General features: G+C 42.2%; 1 protein-coding gene across 2 annotated transcripts in view; it reads right to left on the bottom strand.

Moving 5' to 3' along the window:
• marchf5 (membrane-associated ring finger (C3HC4) 5) overlaps positions 1-12,169 on the bottom strand; it is a 62,052-nt gene that overhangs the window by 2,087 nt on the left and 47,796 nt on the right. The window contains exons 3-5 of one of the 2 annotated variants that reach the window (XM_084170108.1): positions 9,270-9,400; positions 1,344-1,545; positions 597-763 (exon numbers count right to left, since the gene is read on the bottom strand). In XM_084170108.1, coding sequence (XP_084026234.1) covers positions 597-763; positions 1,344-1,545; positions 9,270-9,400 — 500 coding nt within the window. The remainder of the gene's footprint in view (positions 1-596; positions 764-1,343; positions 1,546-9,269; positions 9,401-12,169) is intronic. The other variant, XM_084170109.1, reaches the window with a different exon arrangement.

The following is a 12,169-nucleotide window of genomic DNA, read 5'->3' as shown; positions in this document are numbered from 1 at the left end:
CTAATGTTTTGTACTCTGTGTAGTTCTCTAATACTGTAGTAGATACAGTATATCCTTAAAACGGTTCACTATAACCTGCCATATGACAATACATGTACACCTCTCCATGTCAGTGCCAACACAGCCTCCATTGAGTAATTTACTAATAGAACCATGAGATCAGGTAGTTTTGTTGCTCTAATGCTAAGTGGGGTTAAAGGGAACCTGAGTGGGAGTGTCTGCGTGGGGCAGAAATGTCCAGAGGGGGCATTCAGCGCACTCTCAGGTGTGTGCGTGTGTGTGGTGCACAGGGGTGATGGGTCACAAGGAGGCCTAAAGACCTGGTTGTCGCATTGACTTCAGCCTGCCTTGCTAGGTACATTCCTACATCCTAAATTCATGAGGAATAACTACCAATTAACTTACAGCCAACTACCATCTAACTGCCAGCTAACTTAGTTACCTCAGAATGGGCCAGTAGGAGCTAGTACAGGTATAGCCATTGCAAAAACCCTGCAATCACTAAATAGGAGGAATATGTGGTCAAGATAACTACAATGGCCAAGACCCAAGCCAGTCACTGTCTGTGTGTATGACTGACAGTTTGTGTTACCTACCAGAATGGTCCTCTGCAGGTTGGAGTTGACGCTGCTGAACATGAGTTTGCCCACGATGGTGGCGATGGTAGGGAAGACCAGGGCACCACACAGGATCCTGGTGGCTGACACGTGGTCTGCCAGGGGGCTGGCCTCTGCCGGGATACGAGGCACTGGACACCCAATCCCTGAGAGAGACAAAGAAGAGGGGGCAGGGTCAGGATGGGTGAGGTGCATTGTGGGTGTTGTTTTGCCAGTACATCTTTACACAGCTGGCTATGTTACACAAGACATACAAATACACACTCATCAAGTGATGAGAGAAAAAAGGTGTGCCAGCCACTGAGTAATATATGCACCAGTCTGTACCAGTATCTTTATTTCGGGCAGCCGAGTGGGGGTAAAGGAGCACACCTGCTCTTGCCCAGCAAGCTGAGACTGCAGGGAGAAAAGGTTGAAGGTTCCGGCTGAGCCCTGGGGTCCGGTTTCTCCCCACATCAATCACTATCCTTGATGATGAGCTCAGTGGAAAAACCCACCGCTACTGGACCTCCACAAGCCCCAACGGACACGGCCACCTCTCAGCGTTCTTATATCCCCACACACACAACATTTCAACAACCTTTAACACAGGTAGCATCATCCATCAAGTATATAATAACATCTTTATCACCCACACTTCATTATACAGACACACACACAATGAATAAACTGAATTCCACCCATTGTAGTATAACACCGTTGTTGCAGAACGGTTTGCATCCCTACCAATGTGTCCGTTCTGACCTGGAAAGATGCTGTTGAGGATCTGCAGCTTGTTGGAGTACTTCCTCCAGAGGCGCAGCACATAGTCTTCCCAGCGGATCATCTTCCCCAGGATCAGCATGAGGGGGATGGTGGGCAGGCCGATGAGCAGGAACAGGGGGTCTGCCCGCTCCATCACGTCCAGGCCCTCCTTATGGCCCACCACCTGGGCAGAGACGGACACCATGGTCAAGATGGATAGCTTGATGATAAAGTGCGTCTGAAATGGTACCCTATTACCTATGTAGTGCACTGCCATTTCAAACACAGCCATAGTCTATCGATCAACACAGCCATACCAAGACGACAACAAAAGCCATCAGAAGACAATAACGTTAACAATAAATATGGTGTATTTAACCCTCAGTGTGTGTGTGTCAGGGTTTCCGTTAGCCGATAATTGGTTGGCTTTTGGCTGATAAATACAATTGTTGCCGGCCAAATAGATGGAAATATCAGTCGATGGAAATACATTTGACATTCATGCTTATCGGTCTATAGCTGGGTTCCCCAACTGGTGGCCCGTGAGCCGAATTTGGCCCGTGGGTGGCTTTATTTGCCCCCACTCCCCCAAGTTTTCTGAGCAAATTTGTATTATAATTAATTGTTGGATATAAAATACTGTAAAAACACCAGGAAATCAGCTCCAAGTGATTAAAATGTCTGAAATCTGTTCCCAAGTATTCCCACGCATAATAGAAAGACGTAATCATATACAAATGTAAGCAAGGTCATCATGCATCTTATTTATCACACACGCACAGCATACAGAGCCTATTTTGAGCGTAATATCACTTGTCAGACAGCACTAGAGCTTTTGCTGCAGCTCCTCAGCTTGTTGCTGCTGGAGTGAAACGTGCTTTTATAAGTCCAGCCATTGCGCAATAATTTTAAATGCAATCGTGTGTTTAAAACAGTTTTTTTATTTCTCAACTGGTAATTGAAGCGTGCCTCTCATTACAGGCTATCAGCGTGTCACCCACCACTTTGCAATGTGAGCTGAAGGCAGTATGCATTTTGAAAACATATACTTAAAGAGCGACTGCCCCTAAAAAGCAACTTATAATTTACAAATTGCCCTATGTGGCATTGATGAGAGTCAGAAACATTTATTCTAGTTTCAAAATGTTCAAAAAAGTGTAAATAGTTTGGTCATAAAGTCAGTCTCGTCCAAAACTGACATTTATTTGCGAGATAGGAAAAAATGGTATGTCACGGAATGAAGGGTACCGTAACAGTTTTCCATGGGTTGGGTTTATTTTAATGCTGCCCACAGCTGGTAGCACCCAAGTAATCATCAATTCAGAGCGCAGCTGCATAATGCCCATGGTCATTTTGGTTTGACATTCAATATGGGGCTAGTTAGGGACAATCAATAAATTACACAATGTACATGGGACAATATTTAAAAGCTCAATTGCTCCGAATTTCAATAACTTAAAAACCTCAAACCAACTATAAATTGTAGAAATGCATATACAAATATTGAAAGCATTTAATGAGACAACTAAAAGATGTGCAACATGAAAATATTGTCCCACCATTTACATTGTGTAATTTACCGGGAATAATTCATATTTATCCCGAGAGTCCCGGGAAATACCGCAAAAATCGGAAGTGCCCATTTGTTTTGTTTTGCTTTGTTTATTTGGATCCCCATTCGCTTTTGCAGAAGCATCAGCTACTCTCTTCCTGGGGTCCACAAAAAAAAAAAAAAAAAAAAAAAAAGGCAAGTAACAAAACACTGACACACTGTCACACAAATTTAAAATATAAAGATACACAAATAATACAACAAAGAAACTATGCAAACAATACAACAAAAATAGTGTGTTAGAGAGTCTGTGTGTGCGTGTGTCCCCTCACAGTCACCGCCGTTCCATGAGATATTGTTTAATGTTTTTTAAGGTCATTTTGCTGTTTACTTGAGTAATTGGAGATGGAAGGGAGTTCCATGTGATCATGCCGCTGCATAAAACTGTGCGTGTCCGTGAATTTGTTTTGGACTTGGTGACTGTGAAGAGACCCCTGGTGGCATAGCATGTCTTGTGTGGTATGTATGGGTGTCTGAGCTGAATGTTATTTGATTATGCAGACAATCTGGAATTTTAATCACAGTAATATTTCTCATAAAAAGAGAAGCAGTTAATCTCTCGTCAACCCACAACCAGAAAAGACTGGTGTGCATGTTGTTGATGTTAGTTCTGTATGTGCAGTTAAGGGCATGCTGCTCTGTTCTGAACCAGCTACAGCTTCGCTAGGTCTTTCTTTGCTGCACTTGACCATATTACCGGAAAGTAATCAAGATGTGACAAGATCTACAATGTTTGTTTGGTTACGGTAATTTCTGATAATGCATTCAATATATTGTTATTACAGTCGTTTACCGTTCTCATTGTCGGAGTGGACCCGTTTGCAGAGCTCACAACATATGCTACACTTGTGAGAAACAAGTTTTGGTTTATTTAATTCCATTTATGAATTTTGGCAATTTGTTCATTGTCTTTCGTTTGGAGCACTCCTGTCAATGTTGAGTAAGGACACGCACCTGTTTAATCATATAGAAGTAGGCCTAGGCTACCTGGCCTGCGCGCAAATGTAGGCCCATAAATGTGCACATTTTGAGATGTCTGATAGTATTTCTGATTGTCTTAACTCACCACCACTAATCAGCAAGTAAACAAAGCCTGTGTTAGAATGACAATAGTTCCTCAATGAACAGTGGGGGAAAAAAGTATTTAGTCAGCCACCAATTGTGCAAGTTCTCCCACTTAAAAAGATGAGAGAGGTCTGTAATTTTCATCATAGGTACACATCAACTATGACAGACAAATTGAAGAAAAGAAATCCAGAAAATCACATTGTAGGATTTTTAATGAATTTATTTGCAAATTATGGTGGAAAATAAGTATTTGGTCACCTACAAACAAGCAAGATTTCTGGCTCTCACAGACCTGTAACTTCTTCTTTAAGAGGCTCCTCTGTCCTCCACTCGTTACCTGTATTAATGGCACCTGTTTGAACTTGTTATCAGTATAAAAGACACCTGTCCACAACCTCAAACAGTCACACTCCAAACTCCACTATGGCCAAGACCAAAGAGCTGTCAAAGGACACCAGAAACAAAATTGTAGACCTGCACCAGGCTGGGAAGACTGAATCTGCAATAGGTAAGCGGCTTGGTTTGAAGAAATCAACTGTGAGAGCAATTATTAGGAAATGGAAGACATACAAGACCACTGATAATCTCCCTCGATCTGGGGCTCCACGCAAGATCTCACCCCGTGGGGTCAAAATGATCACAAGAACGGTGAGCAAAAATCCCAGAACCACACGAGGGGACCTAGTGAATGACCTGTAGAGAGCTGGGACCAAAGTAACAAAGTCTCCCATCAGTAACACACTACGCCGCCAGGGACTCAAATCCTGCAGTGCCAGACGTGTCCCCCTGCTTAAGCCAGTACATGTCCAGGCCTGTCTCAAGTTTGCTAGAGTGCATTTGGATGATCCAGAAGAGGATTGGGAGAATGTCAGATGAAACCAAAATATAACTTTTTGGTAAAAACTCAACTCGTCGTGTTTGGAGGACAAAGAATGCTGAGTTGCATCCAAAGAACACCATACCTACTGTGAAGCATGGGGGTGGAAACATCATGCTTTGGGGCTGTTTTTCTGCAAAGGGACCAGGACGACTGATCTGTGTAAAGGAAATAATGAATGGGGCCATGTATCGTGAGATTTTGAGTGAAAACCTCCTTCCATCAGCAAGGACATTGAAACGTGGCTGGGTCTTTCAGCATGACAATGATCCCAAACACACCGCCCGGGCAACGAAGGAGTGGCTTCGTAAGAAGCATTTCAAGGTCCTGGAGTGGCCTAGCCAGTCTCCAGATCTCAACCCCATAGAAAATCTTTGGAGGGAGTTGAAAGTCCGTGTTGCCCAGCGACAGCCCCAAAACATCACTGCTCTAGAGGAGATCTGCATGGAGGAATGGGCCAAAATACCAGCAACAGTGTGAAAACCTTGTGAAGACTTACAGAAAACGTTTGACCTGTGTCATTGCCAACAAAGAGTATATAACAAAGTATTGAGAAACTTTTGTTATTGACCAAATACTTATTTTCCACCATCATTTGCAAATAAATTCATTAAAAATCCTATAATGTGATTTTCTGGATTTTTTTCTTCTCATTTTGTCTGTCATAGTTGACGTGTACCTATGATGAAAATTACAGGCCTCTCTCATCTTTTTAAGAGGGAGAACTTGCACAATTGGTGGCTGACTAAATACTTTTTTCCCCCACTGTATTTGAAAGATATTTCCAATCTCTCCCTTTCGATAACCACTCGGCATGGAAGGGAAAAATGTAATGCTCTAATCCAATGGAAACGTCATAAAATACCTGATTATTTCTTGTCCCTTGAACAAATAGCCTACAGCTGTGTCTGTCCCGTCCCAAGCTCACTGGCGCATGAAACTAAGTCGCCATCGTCTCAATAGTTTCCCATAAAGGTTGTCTATACATGGTGGCTTATCATTATTCATGAATAACAATATTTTTTCCACCTCTCCCACACTAACTTGACCAAATTCAAAACAGCAATCCTTCTCTTTAATTATTAGATATTTTATACACAAATATGATGGTTCACTGTTCAATGTTGTCATTTCTCTTCTGAGCTTTTCCACTTTACTAGTGAAATAGTCATTGAAATGATTGGCAATATTGAAAGGTTTTGTTATAAATGACCCATGTACTTAAATTAACGATGGAGATGAATTGGGTTTTCTGCCCATGATAGAATTTAAGGGAGTAGCTTAAATAATAGAATTTAAGGGGTGCTTAAAACCAAGATATGGTCATATGCCAGGGTTCTCCCCAAAAAAAAGGTTATTGGAGCTGATTTCCTGGTGTTTTTACAGTCTTTTATGTCCAACAATGAAAATATATTTTTTTGCTCAGAAAACTTGGGGGCCCAAATAAAACCAGTTGGGGAACCCCGGCCTAGGCTCTTAAGACAGGAGAATATATAATATAATGCCTGTGACAGAGATGCCTACAGTGAGGGAAAAAAGTATTTGATCCCCTGCTGATTTTGTACGTTTGCCCACTGACAAAGAAATAATCAGTCTATAATTTTAATGGTAGGTTTATTTGAACAGTGAGAGACAGAATAACAACCAAAAAATCCAGAAAAACGCATGTCAAAAATGTTATAAATTGATTTTAATTTTAATGAGGGAAATAAGTATTTGACCCCCTCTCAATCAGAAAGATTTCTGGCTCCCAGGTGTCTTTTATACAGGTAACGAGCTGAGATTAGGAGCACACTCCTAAAGTGAGTGCTCCTAATCTCAGTTTGTTACCTGTATAAAAGACACCTGTCCACAGAAGCAATCAATCAATCAGATTCCAAACTCTCCACCATGGCCAAGACCAAAGAGCTCTCCAAGGATGTCAGGGACAGGATTGTAGACCTACACCAGGCTGGAATGGGCTACAAGACCATCGCCAAGCAGCTTGGTGAGAAGGTGACAACAGTTGGTGGATTTATTCGCAAATGGAAGAAACACAAAATAACTGTCAATCTCCCTCGGCCTGGGGCTCCATGCAAGATCTCACCTCGTGGAGTTGCAATGATCATGAGAACGGTGAGGAATCAGCCCAGAACTACATGGGAGGATCTTGTCAATGATCTCAAGGCAGCTGGGACCATAGTCACCTAGAAAACAATTGGTAACACACTACGCCGTGAAGGATTGAAATCCTGCAGCGCCCGCAAGGTCCCCCTGCTCAAGAAAGCACATATACAGGCCCGTCAGAAGTTTGCCAATGAACATCTGAATGATTCAGAGGAGAACTGGGTGAAAGTGTTGTGGTCAGATGAGACCAAAATGGAGCTCTTTGGCATCAACTCAACTCGCCGTGTTCGGAGGAGGAGGAATGCTGCCTATGACCCCAAGAACACCATCCCCACCGTCAAACATGGAGGTGGAAACATTATGGTTTGGGTGTGTTTTTCTGCTAAGGGGACAGGACAACTTCACCGCTTCAAAGGGACGATGGACAGGGCCATGTACCGTCAAATCTTGGGTGAGAACCTCCTTCCCTCAGCCAGGGCATTGAAAGTGGGTCGTGGATGGGTATTCCAGCATGACAATGACCCAAAACACACGGCCAAGGCAACAAAGGAGTGGCTCAAGAAGAAGCACATTAAGGGCCTGGAGTGGCCTAGCCAGTCTCCAGACCTTAATCCCATAGAAAATCTGTGGAGGGAGCTGAAGGTTCGAGTTGCCAAACGTCAGCCTCGAAACCTTAATGACTTGGAGAAGATCTGCAAAGAGGAGTGGGTCAAAATCCCTCCTGAGATGTGTGCAAACCTGGTGGCCAACTACAAGAAATGTCTGACCTCTGTGATTGCCAACAAGGGTTTTGCCACCAAGTACCAAGTAATGTTTTGCAGAGGGGTCAAATACTTATTTCCCTCATTAAAATGCAAATCAATTTATAACATTTTTGACATGCATTTTTCTGGATTTGTTTGTTGTTATTCTGTCTCTCACTGTTCAAATAAACCTACCATTAAAATTATAGACTGATCATGTCTTTGTCAGTGGGCAAACGTACAAAATCAGCAGGGGATCAAATACTTTTTTCCCCTCACTGTAAGTAGTGAATTGTGCATAGGCCTCTCAAATTTCTGACTGTCTGAAGAGTCACATTGACAGCTCAAAGAAGCATGCACTATTTTATAGGGTATACTGTAGGGGTTTATTGTAGGGTTTACTAACTGCATTCGGGTCTCGTGTGCAGTCCGGCAGTGTCAATTATGCGTGTGCTTTGAATTTATGGCGACTTTCAATGCGACAACCTGTTTGCATAATGTGCTATAATTTTTTTGGGTAATCTGCTGCTGCACATGTAATGTATTTTGTGGAATTGCATTAGTGCGACTTTGGGGGAAAATGTTGTAATTTCCTGGGTCTTGTCATTTTATTTTTGGGGGAAATGTGACAGGATCCCGGATTACCCATGTTAATCCCTAGTCCCTAACTATCCCCAGAGATAGGCTATCCAAAGTCAAACAAAAACTTTGCCACAGTAGCACACCAGCCGGCTGAAGCTAATCTGCATAAAAATTTGGCTAACTCTTCCCACCTGCGAATACACACAAGAGACATCCACATCAAACCACACCAAGAAACAAACTCACATTTGAATTCAGTCATGGCTGGTAGCATTTCTTATTGAACCAAATCTAAAACGAGGCCAAATCAGGAAGTGCAGTCACCCTTTATTTGTTTGAAACCTGAACATTTTACTTCATATTATGAGCCATGTCTTACCTTGCTTCAAAGTAGCCTAGGTAAAATCTGATCATAGAGACGTGGAGGCCATTTTTTTATAAAGACTTCCTCCTATGCCATTGAAACCAGTATTTCTCTCCTGTTCTATTGGTTTTCATTTCAACTTTCTTTTGTTGTCCAAAAGCCAAAGGCACAATCCTAGTTATATTAGCAACCCATTCTAGTAGTTGCATCTTTAGATTCCCCCTCTTTCTAAGTTTCTAATATGGAACTGCTCACATCAGATGCGCTGTTTAGAATTGCATTTAGGCAAATGTTAGAAAATTAAGTTTTATTGGCTGCTTCATTACAGGAGTTGCATAATCTTTAAATGTAATTTCTGTCATTCTGAGTACCATGGGTGGATGCCCTAATGGGTTACACATCCAATGTATATGGGTCCGGTAAACTTCTCAAATGGCCGGTAAATTAAAATCTTCCCGGTCATGTTGTCAGGCGCCACATTTTCCTAACAGAAACCTTAGTGTGTGTGTGTGTGTGTGTGTGTGTGTGTGTGTGTGTGTGTGTGTGGTGGTCTCACCTGCATGACGGTGACAGCGCCATAAGTGACGGCGGTCCAGTAGATGGAGCCCACCATGATGCCGGCGGCGGCGAAGGGGCAGGCCTTGGAGATGAGCCGGTCAACCAGGTCTAGCACATACACCACTGGCCCTGGAGGGATACAGGGACATAGAGTTGAAAATAGATTTTTACACACAAGTGGTGTGTGCAAAAAAGGCTGTACAGTGTTTGTTAGAAATTGTAAATCAGGGTCGTACAGGGTGTTTTCCCCTCTATGGCCTGGGTCATATTCATTAGGGCAGGGGTCTCCAAGCTACCAGTAGCTCTCAGCCCACTTATGAGTAGCTCGCCAATCAATTTGGAAAGTACATGCATTTTTTTTACGTGTTCCTTTGCAAACTGTCATTAACAAAGCTCCCGGCTACAATCCAATCAAAGCCACATTGACATTATCTCACCCCTGGTTAGCCACTATTGGCTTAAAAAGCCAAACATAACACAATATCTGCCAATAAAATGTCCATCAATATTGCTCCAGTCTGTCTGGTGCACATGTTTGTCTATCACTCTGTATGTAGCCAGTTAGCGAAGCTAATGATAACTGTCTTATGGGCAGACAAATTTTCCCCCAAAACCTTCTCAATTAGTTGTTAAGTGCAAAGAAGGCTTACCTGACAGAACAATATCTACTATTACTACATTATGTTATCAATTGGTTGGCGATTGTTTTGCAAACTCTGCCATGACGTGGTGCTGCAGAAGAAACAGCAGAAACATCGCTAGACCGACACATTCCTCTCTTGCTAGTTGTGTAATTAAAAGGGGAATTACACTTTTTGGTTTAGTTTTTTACCTCAAAAGTGGTCTTCTGATGTGACTTAAGCATTGGCATGGACTCAGAACATACATTTTCGTTGTTTCTCTCGGAATAATTGTAATATTGAGAGTAAAAACTGGGGAAAACATCCCAAACCAGGAAAAATTAAATGGAGAAAACAGAATTCAGCAAAACACTTAATATCATTTGTCCCCTGTAGCTCAGTTGGTAGAGCATGGCGTTTGCAACGGCAGGGTTGTGGGTTCGTTTCCCATGGGGGGCCAGTATGAAAATGTATGCACCCACTAACTGTAAGTCGCTCTGGATAAGAGCGTCTGCTAAATGACTAAAATGTAAATGTATAATTTTATGGGACCCCCTTAGAGTTTTTTATTAACCATTATTTTACCAGGTATATTGACAGAAAACACATCTCTTGTATACCAAGGACCTGGGAAAGAGTTGCAGGGTAAAGGGAAGAATGTGCCTATTTGAATGCTATAAAAACGGAGTAGCTCGCAACTTTTCATTTTTCTCATGCTAGAAAAGGTTGGACAACCCTGCATTAGGGGCACACCGTAGAAAATAGTTTTGCTACAGAAAACCCTGTTTTAATGTCGGTTTTCAATCGCAGGCCTTTTCGTGTGAACTCATTTCATTTTAGCATTTTTTCATTTATTTAAATACAGGGCCAAGCAGAGCCTGTTTCTAGAATGCTACAAATAGCTCACGCAGAGGCGGAGTAGAGCACCAGGAAAAAGCCAGAGTCCTAAACAGACAACACCTCTGCAGTTTGGGAATGTCTCGCTCTCCAGCAGGGGTCATAAGATGGCTGCTGTCCTGGTGGTAGAATGCTTAGTGTACAGTGTACACCATCCACCCTTCTCTATCTGACCCTACCCAGTATCATTTAACTATAATGAAAGTAGCCCTACTTGAAGTACAATGAGGGAAAACATACGTCACACACATACACAGCAGACATATGCAGGCACGCACGCATATTAGCCTACATACACACTCGTGAGATATTCAAAGGGAAAGGTAACTTCAGCAGTAAAGAAAAGCACACAGAATAAACAAAGAAAAACAAACACGCACACACCCTCCTGAGACATTCTTAAAGTACAATGAGCAAGGTGACAGAAGTTCAGCCATGAGGAAATGATGTTGTGCTCAGAGCAAAAGCATGCGAGGTATTGGGTTTGACTGGGAAACATTTGTGCTGGAATGTGTAGCGACAGAGGCTCAGGCAGAGAGGAGAGGAATGGATTATCAAAATGTCCTGGAGGACCAAAACTCGTTTTTAGATGAAAGCTACCAATTTTACCATGGCTGTGGAACATCTTCACAATGCTAGAGGGAGATCAAAAATAATCTCTGTACCCTAATAACAGACCTGTGTCAAAGACCAGATCAGGCAGCCACCCTCTGTTATATATAGGCTAGTACCTCATATTATTATTATATTTATTTATCTTGTTTTTATCCAAATGAAAGATAAAATAAACAAACAATACTTAGTAACAACAAAAATAAGTAAACTGTCTAATAATAATAGTAACAACAACGAAATTATAATAATACAACTAAAACTTAGATTAACAGCATAAGAAAAGTTGTACAACTACTAAATAGGCCTACAACTAATAAAAACTACTGCTACAACTACTAATAAAACTAAGTACCTATACACATTAAGAAATATCTTCACATATGTCCCCTTATCAGACACACAGTCAAGTTATAGCTATGACCTCCATCTTCCCTTCTTTTTTTATTTTTATTTTTTTTTTTACATTTTTTACATTATTTAGCAGACACTCTTATCCAGAGCGACTTACAGTTAGTGCATACATTATTCTTTTCATACCCCATGGGAATCGAACCCACAACCCTGGCGTTGCAAACGCCATGCTCTACCAACTGAGCTACCTCCCTGCCGGCAATTCCCTTCCCTACCCTGGACGACGCTGGGCCAATTGTGCGCCGCCCCATTGGTCTCCCGGTTGCGGCCGGCTACAGCAGAGCCTGGATTCGAACCAGGATCTCTAGTGGCACAGCTAGCACTGCAATGCAGTGCCTTAGACCACTGCGCCACT

This window comes from Coregonus lavaretus, assembly GCF_964263955.1.
Source record: "Coregonus lavaretus genome assembly, chromosome: 1".
NCBI lineage: Eukaryota > Metazoa > Chordata > Actinopteri > Salmoniformes > Salmonidae > Coregonus > Coregonus lavaretus.
Note: the sequence above shows the minus strand (reverse complement) of the source record. Positions and strands in the feature narration are given on the sequence as shown.